The 14962-nt window shown below is 35.5% G+C and overlaps 1 protein-coding gene and 1 pseudogene across 3 annotated transcripts in view; one reads left to right on the top strand and one right to left on the bottom strand.

The window, feature by feature from the left end:
- Nucleotides 1-14962, bottom strand: part of SBF2 (SET binding factor 2) — a 463869-nt gene that overhangs the window by 188922 nt on the left and 259985 nt on the right. For both annotated transcript variants that reach the window (XM_080816668.1, XM_080816669.1), the window contains exons 11-13: nucleotides 14285-14398; nucleotides 13377-13505; nucleotides 9912-10010 (exon numbers count right to left, since the gene is read on the bottom strand). In XM_080816668.1, the coding sequence (XP_080672794.1) occupies nucleotides 9912-10010; nucleotides 13377-13505; nucleotides 14285-14398 (342 nt within the window). The remainder of the gene's footprint in view (nucleotides 1-9911; nucleotides 10011-13376; nucleotides 13506-14284; nucleotides 14399-14962) is intronic.
- On the top strand, nucleotides 3653-7694 carry LOC308351888 (mitochondrial calcium uniporter regulator 1-like; annotated as a pseudogene). The gene is made up of 2 exons: nucleotides 3653-3692; nucleotides 6967-7694. The product of its transcript is annotated as a mitochondrial calcium uniporter regulator 1-like (transcript).

Here is a 14962-nt window from a genome sequence, read left to right as displayed (position 1 = left end):
TACCTTTTCACATACAGTAAATTTTATTTAAACTTGTTTGTTGTCTACCTTTCTCTTACTAAAATGAAACTCCATGAGGGCCAACATTTCAGCCAATCAAAAAAATATTTTTATCCTCTACTGTATTCCTGTTGCATCCAGAAACTGCCTGGCACATAGCAGGTAGCCTAAACTACTTCCTACTCTTTCGTAATGAGTGGGACACAATGTTGAACACATGTTAGGCTTGCAATAATTGAATAAAATGTGTCAGTTAGTATTTTCACAGACCCTTAGGCTGGCATAAATTTTTATCTAGTCACCTAGTTAAGCAGGATTATATTTCAAATACTACAGGCAGAATGGAATCCATTTTTCAGTGATGTTCTAGAGAGAAGGCTTTTTTACCACCATTACCTTTTGTAAACAGAAAATGCCCTTTTGCCCCTGAATCTGTCATTCATGTTGTAGACTAAGCTCAATACTACTGCATATGCTCTTCAGACAGTTAAAATGGACACGGTCATCCTCTACTAGAGCTGGTCCCCACAATTCATTATGGTTATTTGGCCCAGACCCTGATAAGAAACAGTTGGGTCATGGCAGATGATATAGGTAGCATATCTCAGCAACACAATGGAATTAATACTCTTTTAAATGTAAAAAAGCCTGGTTTCTAGTTTTTATCCTATTCATTATGTGATACTGGGTAAATAACTTTGCCTAAAGGATATACTTATGCTTCTCTTACAAGGTTCCTGAGAGGGTGAAGTCAGATATAAAACTTGTTCTTGCCAAAGTATCCCTCATTACTTTGTATGTTCCCTTTTCATCTTTAGCAAAGGCAGGGGAAAATAAATAAATAAATTTCTCTCCAAGTCTTCATGATCACCACTTTCTAAACTATATGCTGAAAAAGTGTTCTAAAATTATGCCTGGATTAACATCAACACACTTGTCTGTAGTTTCTGAAACTGTCCTTTCAAAAGTAGTATGTTTGTTTTTCTCTGTTCTTTAAGCACAATGTCTAAGATACCTTCTCAAAGTCACAAATATCAATTTTCTAAAACTCATAGGTGATTTTTTTCAGGCTGGAAAGGTAATTCATGTGGATTTTGAGGTCTGAATTAGAATCATTTAAAGTACATTCTTCATTACTTCTGCTTCTATTTACATTTATCTTCTTTATAATAAAAACTAAAACTTTAAACTTATTTCCCATGATGTAAATAATATTAACTATAACAAATTTTAAAACATGGGAAAATAAAAATAGAAAATGAATCATAGTGATGCTAGTATCTTTTCTAACTATATTTTATCTATCTCTCTTACTGTATATTCTTCTATCTTGTTCCAAGAATGACTTAAGGTCATCTAGAAAAATAAGGATACACATATTATTTCTAGTTAAAATCCTGCAGTGTGGTAAGTCCATCCTAAGCTTTATAAGGAAGACTAAAGATACCAAAATAGTCAAGATAATTCCGAAGAAGAGTAAGTGGAAAAGTCAAACTTCCCAGATATCAAAACTTATATAAACCTGTAATAATTAATATAGTATGGCATTTGGTATTGGTGAAGGATTAAAAAGGCTAATGGAGTAAAGAGCCCCAAAACAGGACTCTATAAGAATGAGACAGGTGGCCCTACAATTCAGAGGGAAGGGTTAGACAAGTCAATGAGAGAGTAGTACAACGAAGTATTTTTAGTGCCTGGTCTCTGATGTCAGACCTCTGTGTCAAATTCCAGCTTAGCCATTTCCTGGTCATGTGACCTGGTGCTATGTCAATTCACTCACCACTTGTGTTTTAGTTTCCTCATCTGTAATCTAGATAATACTACAGTACCTACTTCATAAGGTTCTTGTGAGGACAAAATGAGTTGTTATAGGAAGGCTTTCAGAACACTCACATACACACACTCCCCCAGAATAAATATGAAAGCTATTTTCTAAAAATTTAGAGTACATTCATTTGAAAAAATATTTATTCACTGCACATACTATGGTATCACACCATGCCTCTAAAACTTAAACCATATTGTACTCTGAGAATCCCATCATATCACCAGCTACTTACGTTTTAACAACAATAATAACTATAGTCAGTAAGGCTTAAAACAGAAATCACTTACTAAAGAAAAGATATTGCTATTAGTCATTAATAGTGTTTTTCTTCTCATGAGCAATTTGAAATATTATAAAACAAATCTATACACAATTAAGACTAAAAAGCATTTTTTAATCATTTTAAAACAAAGTTCAAAGATGTAGCTATCCTATAGCTGTATAGATAGATATTCCTCATAAAAATTCAGATTATGGGATAAAGTTACTGAATTATATTCAATTGTGTTTAGAAGATGCAAAAAGGGCTCATGCCCCTGAAACACAAGTACTGAGTTTTCTGGCCACTGTGTCTGTATACTGCTGCCCTCTAACGGGCAGTGTGATAAATATAAAGAAATATATTTGCTACCTTACACCAAACTTGGTCACATAAGGACTTTTGAAAAGACAAGAAATGAGAAGAAGTTTAAGGCTCAGTGAACTCTGCATACTCTTAGAAACATCTGCTCTTACTTGGAACTTCTACTGCATTTGGGCAAGTCCCTTGAATATCACTGAGCTCATTAAAAACCACAGCCCAGTTTTGTTATAGAACATCCTTGTGGAAACAAGGAAATTCATTATTTTCAATAGAATAAAGAAGCCGCCAAATTTTCATCTTTGATTGCAGAGAAATGCAATTATAAATTACTAACCAAGAATTCAGGCAACTAAACACTTAGGGTGAACATGGTAACAATTTTGTCCAAGGCAACCAAGATAAACTGCCCAAAAAAAGCCAGCAAAACACACTATTGTTTGAAGGGAATTTTAAAATTAGATAATGATTTTCAAGAAATGGGCTCTGTCATCCTGCTTTGAGAATATATGACAGTACTGGGAAGCACAGTGAATTTCTCAGACTTGAAAAAATGACACACGTACCATCTGGTCTGGAAACATGGATTTTTCTTTTCTTTTCTTTTCTTTTTGGCAAGCCAAATGAGAATATGCCTAGGGCTTATGGAAAACAATGCTGAGAAGGCACTTGATATAAAAGCAAAGCAAACAAAATAAAACAAAAGCCCCAAACCCTTCTGGAAATCCAAAGTAGGCAACACTGGGGAAAAAATTTCTTACTACATGTTGGTCTCAGCAGTCAATGACAAATCAATGTGACCTTGTTAGCAGCTATGAAATTTCCCAAAGTAATTTAGGTTATTCAGTAATTATTTAATGTGCATCAATTACTCATAGAGCTGTATGGGATAGCAAGTTATACAAATCTTTACAAATACTGCTGAAACCAATACTATCACTAGACTAAGTCATTAAACATTGACAAAATATAACTGGCCTTTTTAAGGTTGCCTAGCTGTGAATACAATATTGATGGAAGGAAACATTCTCAATTTCCATCCTCAGGACTTTCAGTGATCACCCAACTGAATTAAAGTTACATCCTTAATGCAAATAAATTTGGTGTATGACTTTAATATCAAATGGGCTGGTTGTCCTAAACCAGGGTTTCTGTACCATGGCACTAGTAACATTTTGACCTAGATAATTCTAGTTTGGGTAGGTGGGTAGGTGGGGGGTAGTGGGTGTCTTGTATATCGTAAGATGTTTAGAAGCAACCCTGGCTTCCACGTACGAGATGCCAGTAGCATACCCTCTCCAGCTGACAAACAGAAATGTCTCCAGACACTGCCAAATTTCTAGAGAGGAGGGTTTGCCCCTGTTGGGAATCACTGCTCTAATTTATGATTCAAGATAGAGGCTTTATATTCTAAGACAAGTACTCCTTTCACAAGTTCCAAGGGAGCATGTAGTGACTAGGTAGCAGACCTATACTTTCACTCACCTGCTGACATGCAAATTAAAACCGTAAGATACCACCACACACCTATGAGAATAGCTTAAAACAAAACAAAACAAGACAACAACTGAGGATACCAAACGTTGTTAAAGATGTAGGACAAATGGAACTCATATATGTGGCTGGTAGGAATGCAAAATGGTATAGATATTTGGGAAAACAGTCCGGCAGTTTCTTGTAAAGTTAGTATTTTGTTACCATATATCCCAGCATCTTACTTCTGAGTATTTATCCAAGAGAAATGAAAATTTATGTTCACACAAAAACCAGTGCAAAACCAGTAGTTTTGTTCATAATGGCCAAAATTGCCCTTCAGTTAGTTAACAGATAAATACAAGCTTGATACATCCATATAATGGAAAACGACTTAACAACGAAAAGGAATAAACAACTGATACATGCAGCAACACAGTAGAATCTGGAATGCATTATACTAAGTGAAAGAAACCAAACTCAAAAGCTAAATACTGACATTACAGAAAAGGCAAAAATTTCAGAGACAGAAAACAGATCAGTTACTAAGAGTTTGAGGGGGCAGCAGGAAGTGATTATAACAAATTAAGGAACTGTGGGGGAGGGTGACAAAAATGTTCTATGTACTGGGGCGCCTGGGTGGTTCAGTGGGTTGAAGCCTCTGCCTTCAGCTCAGGTCATGATCCCAGGGTCCTGGGATCGAGCCCCGCATCGGGCTCTCTGCTCAGCAGGGAGCCTGCTTCCTCCTCTCTGCCTGCCTCTCTGCCTACTTGTGATCTCTGTCTGTCAAATGAATAAATAAAATCTTTAAAAAAAAAAAAAAAGTTCTATGTCCTTATTGCAGTGGTGATGGTTGTATAGCTTCATACGTCAGAATCTAGAGTACATTTAAAAAAGGTAAATCTTACTATATGTAAATTGTATCACAGTAAACCTGACCTAAAAATGAACAAATAAATCAGGTAAGATAGGGGAAGACGGTGTGACTTTTATGCTTGGGTTAGGGGCTTCATTTCATCACAATAATCTAAGTAATTTGTTTATGGTTTGATTAAGACTAAAGATGATCACAGTATTTTACTTCCTTCCTGTAACAACAATGAAATCCTTTAATTCACAGATGGCCAAGAGTACAGATATCAGTGTAGATTAAATTTGCCTGGTAGTGAAATTAACTTTATGCAGAAATGTAAAGGGTATAGACCATATATGATTTACAAAGGCTATTCCTGTATGTGGGCTTTAAATCCCATTAGGATTTTAAGATCTACTCACTGCAATCCTGGGCAATGAAATATTCTTAGGCATAAATAGAAATTTCACATTAATTTATAAGAAAGGCCAAGTCTTCTCATTTTTCCTTCAACTTTTAAGAAAGCTGTCAGACAAATTACACAGTCTAGCAAATATTTACATACTATTGCATATGCAAAACAAATTAGAAAAACTGTACCACGTAAAATAGCAAAACACATGTCCAACTGATTTCTTGATGCCTTGGAATGAAGGTTGTATAAAGCTCTTATCTTGGCCTATCTCAACATATCACTTTGTGTGTAGTTAGTGGTACTTTATAAATGTGTATGAGAATCATAGAAACAAAGCCACTAAGTAAATAAACGTGCTCTCTGTCACACAGACACAAAGATTCTGAAAGCCAAAGTGAGCAGACTCAGACCCAGTATTATTAACTGAGAATGGAAAGAAAAGCTGTATAATGAATGACTGATAATCTTTATGGTATAAACCTTACCAACGCTTACATAATTTGTCTCAAATGGAGTTATTCCCTTCCTTCTCCTTCATATCCCCTTACCATTCCCCTCCTCTACTTAAGTCACCAAGTTCTTTCCTTAGTTATTTAGGAAGCTCCAGAAAGTTAAAAGAGCACCTAAACCCAGTTACAATTCATCTTACTCATGTTTCCTCACATTCTGACTCACTAAAAAGCAATATAAAGGAGTGGTGAGAAGAAACTGAGAAATTAAGGTTCATTTTCAAAGATAAGTGAAGGAGAGAGACTAGGTATCATACCAGACTTCACTGTAACACAGTATTTACAAACATCTAAGTGGAATCACCAGGTCTCAATTCTAACCCAATAATAAGGAAACAGTCAAATTACATGGTTGGTTCTTGCCTACCATTAGGGAATTTTAGAATGTGATAAAAAAAAAAAAAAAAACTAAACTTACTAGTTAAAAATAGGATCATTTGGATAATTTTCCTTGCATTGAGACCATCCTCCCTCCCTCCATTAGACTTCCCGCATGCCCCAAGAAAGTAACTTTACCATGATGCTCTGCTTTTTAACTTTGTAATGTATTTACTTCAGAAATGTTGGGACCATGTGGAGTTTACAATCTTACAACTAGAAGGAATCTCAGAAAGTCTGACGACAATCCATGGGGATATTCTGAAATTCTCACTCATCATGTACATGTATCCTCTTTTGGAGGATATTAGGGGAATCATGTACCTAGAAAATGTTTAGCACTAGTAGACACCTAATAAATACATACTGAAAGAATGGAATTGATCAAATTAAATGGAATAGAATTAGACTGGGGGATAAAAGCCCAATAAGGGTTAAAAAATGTAGAGTACATTTGAAGAGAGATTCAGGTCTCCTACCTAGTAATACAGTCCCTCATGGTGATCACTTTAAAAGCATTGTTTTTAGGGGCGCCTGGGTGGCTCAGTGTGTTAAGCCTCTGCCTTCAGCTCAGGTCATGATCCCAGAGTCCTGGGATCGAGCCCCGCATCGGGTTCTCTGCTCAGTGGGGTCTGCTTGCTCCTTTCTCTCTGCCTACTTGTGACCTCTCTCTGTCAAATAAATAAATAAAATCTTTAAAAATAAATAAATAAATAGATAGATAGATCGATAGATAGGAGCTTTGTTTTTAAAGGATAGGTGTGGTTCATGTTTTACATTTACCTTTAAGAAAGTATCATTTTTAGCTGCTTGTGCCTTTCCCGTGCCAGCCTCCTGCCCACTGGGAGTGCTAGTGCCCAGGACCCTCCAACACTTCCCTCCAAGTCCAGGCAGGCTGCTAGGGCCTGCAGGGAGATGTCTGGGCCACAGACACCCTCCACCTGTGCCACACCCAAGTGGTTGCCCTTGCTTCCTCCAGAAAAGAACTAAGCCTTTCCATTGGGAGCCTGCAGCTGGAGCACAGGAATGCTCTGGAGCACAAAAAGAGAGATTTCACCTCTTGTGGAGGAAACAAGAAGCTCTACTTTGAGACCCATGCTTTAGTACATTCACTCGAAGAAAATGGGTTCACAACCCAGCAAGCAGAAATTACCGTCTATGTGTTGGTCAAGATCAGGGACATCAGCATGGATATTGTCTACAAGGATATGGTAACCAAGATGCAGCAGGAGATGGCTGTTTAGCAAAGAAGGCCTCAGACTGCTAATGTGAAAAATGATATTATTTTGGAGAAGAGTGAATTTTCAGCCCTCAGAGCAGAAAAAGAGAAAATAAACCTTGAACTACAACAGTTAAAACAAGAAATGAATGAAGTAATCAAAGTCCAAACAGATAGCAAATTAGACTTCAATCTAGAAAAGAGCACAGTGGAAGAATTGTATTTGTTGAATGAAAGGAAGCTTCTGGATATGAGGACAGAAATGGTGTCCTTGCATGCGCAGCAAGACAGGGCTGTCAAGCAAACAGGAAGATAGACACTAAGGTCACTGGCCTCAAACCATACTGGGATCGCACGAACTCGATAACATTAAATATTTAGCAGGGTCTGTATTTATGTCCTACCAGTAGCTCTGGGATTTTATCACCTGTGGATATAATTAAGTGTCTATCTAAAGAGAAAAAAGATAATGTATAATTATTACTTATTTTATTGCAGTTTTCAGTTTTGTGTCAGCTTAGTATAAGCTATGTAATGTAGTATAGCGTGGAGTATGTAGTGTAAAAGATCATAAAACTTAAGTTCTAGGATGGCAAGAAAGGAAATTATTTTTGCATCAAAGTGGCTTGCCATACTTCCTTACATACACTATGTACTCAGTCATGTAACAGAGAGAAACCTGTGTGAGAACCCCAGTTCTGGTCACTTACGGCTATAAAATTTTACGGTTTTGGAATAGTCCTATAAAGATTTAAGAAATAAACATTCAGTTATTCAAGGCCTCAGTCCCAAAATCTCAAACACTAATTCCCATTTGATGTTTTGCGACTTTTTAAAAAAATCCATCAGTTAATCACTCCCAGTGGGCAAGAAAAAAAATTTCTATCTTCAGTTTCCTCACATATCAACATCTGCCCTGTTTATCTCACAGGGTCATTCAGAAGACCAAATGGGAAAGTACATTAAAGTGCTTCATAAAGAACTGGAAATATCACTATTTTTCCAGTTGGAGATGAGCCAGCCTAATGGAAGGAAAGAAAATAGGCTTAGGAATTGGACAGATGAAAGTTTCTGAATTTAAAATCTGGATTCAGTCACTTCATAGGCATATGATCCTGAGCCAACTATCCTCAGTAAAATAGGGATAACGACACCTATCTTAACACTGTGGTTGTGAAGATTACAGATGATGCCTGTAAAGTGCTTAATCCTATGCCTGGTACATTGTGCTAAACACTCAATATTTATTATTACTATTACAATATGTCAACAGAAATTTCTCGTGTGGTCATGCTCTCCATTAGTTCTACACAGTCATCATAAACCACCACAGAACACACATTTTCCTTCTGACAGAACTCTTTTTGTTTAGTGTCAGCATGCTAATCAAGAAATAGATTATACTGGATACAGTTATATGTGCAGTGTAGGGTATTAGTCAAAGAGATAAATTTTTTAAAAACTTCAGAAATAAAATTCATAAATAATTGAATAACATGAAACAAACACAATTTAGCATTCCTGTTTTTATCTTACTGGGTCTCAGATTTCAAATGGATGTGACAAAGCACTGACTTATGACCCAATGTCCAAAAAGGTCTATCTATTCAAATAATTAATTTTAAACAGTCATAGTGATACTCACCCTGAATCTTTCTTAAATATATTTCCTGAAAAATGCAACTTCCCTCAACTCTCCTCTGGAAGACCATACTTTCTATTTACTTTCCTTTTCTCAGTAGGAGTTTCAACTCTGAAAAGCTTCCAGGTAGGAGTATGACTAGTAATTTAGCCAAAATCCATTTTTCTACATGCATGTAATCTCCCTGTCACCTTAGGTTCTCTTCTGTCTTGGCATCCAAAAGATTACTTCACACTTTATCACATCCCAATCTTTATAACTTATTGCATTTCTTCTATATATGGAATATTTCCACCCTTGAATTTCTGTGGTCACTTCACAATCTGTTCTCTTTCAGCTTTTTACCCCATCTACTCAAAACAATACAAACTCAAACAATTTTTCTGATCCAGCTGACAGTCACTGCACCATACTGAAGTGGACACATTGGTCAATTCTAGTTTTGGTCTCCAGTGAGTCTAATCTTTATGTCTTAAAAATGAACAGTATGCTCTTAAGAACACAGGATCCTAAATGAAAATCACAACAAGGGCACAAAACAAACTGGAAAACTGTGACTAAGATGTTTTCATAACATAGGTGATTGACAGGAAAATCACTCTGAAAAATGAGTTCTGTTTTGATGCACAGTACCAACTGTTATATCTTGTAACTTATAATCTGAAAGGTTTTAAGTCAGAGCAAAAAGATCCTTACTAGAAAGATGAAACTTCTTAGTTTTTTAAACAAAATAATTACATACTTTTAAAATTAATGACTGTCTGGGGTGCCTGGGTACCTCAGCTAGTTAAGCATTTGGCTCCTGATTTCAGCTCAGTTCATGATCCCAGGGGTTCTGGGACTGGGCCCCCAGTAGGGGAATCTGCTTATCAGGGTATCTGCTTGAAAGATTCTCTCCCTCTGCCTCTCCCCCAACTTGCGCACACACCGCTTTCTTTCTCTTTCAAATAAATAAATCTTTTTAAAAAGTAAAATAAAACAAAATTAACGACTGTCTAAAATATACTTACTTACATTTTTGAATAGTTGCTCGGCAAGTTCTCTGACATGCTTTATTATCTTCAATGGGTTATTTTCTTCAACTTTAATTCGCTCTACTTCAAAAGCTACCAACTTGGAAAAAGAATCAAATGGCAAAACATCAACTCCAAAATATGATAAATTAGAAAACTATGTGATAATTTCTTACAATTTGCAACTCAAAAAGCATCTAAAATACATGCTATTATTAAAACAAAGTATTTTACATTTTTACTGGGTTTCATCTCTATTCTAGAGTTACAGAATCAGTTGAGTCCTTGGATGGTTTGGTGGTCTATCCTTAATGATTTGGGGCCCTACTTCTTCTTGGAAAAAGTCATTTCTGAAGCTGAGAAGGACCCTCTCATTTGAAATGCCTCATTCGGAGGCCTTTTGGAATTCTCTCACTCAGAGAATTTCAGATGATCAGAAAGTCTCCAAACATTTCCCTAACTCACAAAACATGAATTAAATGTTCAGGTACTAAAGTCAGGTGACTCAGACTTTAGTCCTAGCTCTGCTGACACTGTGATTTGGAACAAGTCACTAAAACTACTGAGCTTCAGTCTCTTCATCTATACAATCAGATGGAAAAACAAAATGACCCTTGGCCTCCTTCCAGTTCTCAAATTATATAACTCTAATTCATTTCCCTACTAAACTAATTTACTGGAAGAACTGTGTGAGTGTATCCATTTCAAGCAGAGATAAGAATAATGACAAAAAAAAATGAGTATGGGAAAGAAGAGTAAAAGATGGATGTTTTTTATAAGAAGGGTATAATATAGGACTTTTCCTTCTAGAAACAGATTCACTGGAGCAGACAAACATATAAAACTCTGACTTCACCTATTCTAGGCTAGGAATCAGAGACTGTCAAACAAAGGCAAATATATCTTTCCTTCTAACAGGCCTACGTGATGGGAGTGTGGGGACAAGACAACACACAATGCAGGCTGCCTCTTAAAGGCTCTTAAATCTTCAGTGTGGTAGGCCACCCTAGGTTAGATGAAAACAAGGATCCCTTCCCCAAGAGCAAATGTTATTTTTCTTTAAAAGTGTATTTCAAGCAAATTAAATGACCCAAGAGGAATTACTTAGGTCTGGCACCTCATTGCTTTTAGGCCTTTGACTCAAATATGAACCACTGGCTTTTAAGTAACATCAATTAGACACCAAAAATCGTAACTGTAGGCAGAAAACAGAACTGGATGAATGCTAAGGGGAGACTTAGTAGAACTTAGTTCTTGCCTTATCATCATTTCCAATCAAGAGGTTATATGTGTATCTTATGTACATAAATGTAGATAATAAATGATAAGTTGCCACATAAAGCTAGAGACCTAACATAAAGCTTTACACAGACCAAGTGGCTTTCAGAGTCATTTACTCTGGGAAAGTTTGGAGGAAGTGGTGAGGTAAGAGCAGAGCATGAAAAATAGGAAGCCATGGTTAGCCTAAAAGGTAGAGGGACAACACTGCAGGCAAGGGAAGGATTTACAGAAACAGTCAGAGATTATGGCAAGCAAGTTTTCTGCAAGCAATCACTCTGACTTACTAGTTGTGATGAAGCTGCCAGAAGGAGTTACTAAGAGAATTTAGATAGGAAAAATGAGGGATATATAAACCAATTTTACTTTTCAGAACGCTTCAGAGACTAATAAAATGTGAGAGCTAGAAAGGTCCTTGGAGAGCATCTAATATAACTCCATAAAACATTATTTATCAATTACTTAGTTCAGGATATAAAAGCTGACATATATTAACATCAGATAGTGATCAATCATATTAAATGTTGGTATTAGGGAATCAGTGATTAGTAATTGAACAGAAAGAACTGCTTACCACAGGGCAATCTCTCCTATGTTTTCATATGCTTGGTGTTATTAACTAAAGTTTTTGGTGCAGGTCTCCATACTCAGAACTACAGCATGTGCCCATTCTTTCATTCTTAACTGTAATTACTTAACAATCTTTGCAGAAAATAAAAGATCCTTCTCTGAACTAAGGATCTTTAAGAACTTGATTCTTATCTTCTCTATACAAAATTAAAACCACCTAGAAGTGCCTGGGTCACTCAGTTGGTTAAACATCTGCCTTTTTGGCTTAGCTCATGATCCTTGGCGTCCTGGGATCTAGCCCCACATTGGGTTCCCTGCTCAAAAGGAAGCCTGCTTCTCCCACTCCCACTCCCACTCTCCCTGTTTGTGTTTCCTCTCTTGCTGTCTCTCTCTGTCAAATAAATAAATAAAAACAAACAAACAAAAACCAAAATAAAACCACCTGCAGGAAAACATAATCACTATTACTATTCTCTACTATCTTGGGTGCTAAGAGTGTTTTCTTTTAACAGACTTTACAGAACTTTCAGATTTATTGGTTCCAATACAGTACCCTTTCAGAAACTGCAATGGGAATAATATTCATTGTTCTACCCACCAGAATAAGCTGCTATAAATGCAGTTAAATGATAAATGGAAAGATTTGTTAAAATAAATCACAACTAACACAAAATAGTATCCTTACTTGGAGTCACATTTGTCCTAATTTTCCTTTTATATGGCCAATTCCTTGGAGACAGAAACAAAATCTGCCTTCCATACATTTAAGATCTCCTATGGGATACAGGCAAATGTTGATTATTGATTAGTATGAATGCCACTGAGCGAGGCTCATGAGGTGGGGAGGAAAAAATGAAATAAGACGAAATCAGAGAGGGAGACAAACCATGAAAGACTCTTAACTACAGGAAACAAACAGGATTACTGGAGGAGAGGTGGGTGATAGAAAGGGATAACTGGGTGATAAGACATTAAGGAGGGCACGTGATGTACTGAGCACTGGGTGTTACATGCAATTGAATAACTGAACTCTACCTCTGAAACTAATAATATATTATGTGTTAATTAATTGAATTTAAATAAAATACAACTTAAAAGAATGCCACTAAGTCAAACTATGGCTCTATGACACTAACAGACTAAATGTAACTGCAGTTTGAAATCACATACCTATATATTAAACTTAGACCTTTCTCTCTGTGAAACTGATAAAGGAATCCCTGTATTACTGCCTTCAAAAATAAGAGTTTTATTTATATAATCAGTCACTTTTTCAAAAAGATTTTAATGAACTATTTAAATTCATTTGTTCAAGATGTTTATGTACTTCTGTGACATCCTATACTTTCCTAATTTTTCAAATCCACATTATAAATACCAAGATCTAATAAGCATAATAATAAATAACATTTAGATTATTTGATATTCAATTTATAATATATTTAGGATTTTGAGCACTGGGTGTTATATGTAACTGATGGTCTTGAACACTACTTCTGAAGTTAATGATAGACTATAAGTTGCCTAATTAAATTTAATTTTAAAAAACTACTTCTTTACTTTTAACCACTAGTACAATTTTGACTGTAAATATACATTCCTTTGATAAAAACTATACCTCATCAAAGAGATCACAGGATCTATACGGAGGACCTCTTTCTGAAACAAAACCTGCAAATGCCATTCCATTGAGAACTTTAGTGAGGAAATCATTCTCAACCAAACCACGCTGCCCCAAAAAAGCTGTCTGTAAAGAAAGAAAAAGAGAAATGAATAATTTATCACTTAGTAATAGATGAATGGTCAAAACAAAAATAGAAAGATCAAAGCCTGAATAAATATCTTATGCATAAATGTGTTGTTATAAAATACATTCTCTCAAAAAGGGCTTTTGATATCTGAAATATTACATGTATTAGAAAGAATAAGAATGAGTTTGTCCATAAAGTAGGGGAGAAGAAATAAAAAATTAACACACAATTTTAAAAGAAAAACCAATTTAGGCATGCATGGGAGGCCCAGGTGGTTAAGCAGCTGACTTGCTTTCAGCTCAGGTCATTTTCTCAGGGTGGTGAGATCATAGTTGGGCTCCGCACCTGGTGGGGAGTCTGCTTGAGATTCTCTCTCTCTTCCTCTGGCCCCGCTGCACCCCCCCCCATGCACTTTTCTTTTTCTCAAAAATAACTAAATAAATCTTAAAAAAAAAAAAGAAAAGAAAAACCAATTTAGAATTGAATTTTAATTTTTGTACTTTTAATAACTCTTTCTCCAAAATAACTAAATAAATCATAAAAAAGGAAGAGAAAAATTAAACTTAAAATTAAATTAACAAACTCTAAAGAAAAACACATCGGTTCCATAGTGTCATTAAAAATCATCACCTAATCAAAAAGCAGAGACTTAAAAAAGAACCACATTTGATAAACTAAGGTCAAAATACGTGGCTAAGAAAAAGGACAACCAAGTTGTTTTATAAATTAGAGGCCATGTTTTGGACACATACAAGATGGTAATGTACCATCTTACCTTGTGAAAATGTATTACTGGTTCTGCATGAATTCTTATAAGTTGTAGGCATGATCTATATCCTTGGAAAAGTTGTGCAAATAATCTAAGAAAAACTGCACGTACTTCTTTATCCTGAAAATATAAGAAGAAACAAGTTAGGTAACTGAATTTCTTTAAAAAAACGAAATATCACAAAGACAAAACGTTGAAAAGAACTTGAGAGATTATTCAAACCATCTGTCTGCACTTCCTACACATAAGTTTTACTTATGACAGCCCTGAGTGGTGGGTATCTAGCCCGTCCCACTGTTGAACAGGGTAAGCTGTTAAATAGTTCTCTTTTCAAGTGAACCAAAGAACACTTGTCTCTAGTATATCCAATTTCCTCTCAGAAAAAGTCAGAGTCTCCCCCTTTACCAAGTTAGAGAAGAACACCTTTCACAAGCCATTTGATTTTTATATCCATCAAATATAAAAAATTTATACATACACACACACATATATGTATAATATATAAAAGTCACAAATATAAAAGAAAAAATCTCAGAAGACTGTATGTTAAAGCTTATGAAATTCTTCTACAGTTTATCCAACTTATAAAAATCTATTACTATTTAATAAGGTATGACTCATTATTGATAATTCAGGTTTTAATAAAATCATAGTTTTAGAAATGAAAGGAAACTTACAGATTTA

This window comes from Martes martes (assembly GCF_963455335.1).
Source record: "Martes martes genome assembly, chromosome: 10".
Lineage (NCBI taxonomy): Eukaryota > Metazoa > Chordata > Mammalia > Carnivora > Mustelidae > Martes > Martes martes.
Note: the sequence above shows the minus strand (reverse complement) of the source record. Positions and strands in the feature narration are given on the sequence as shown.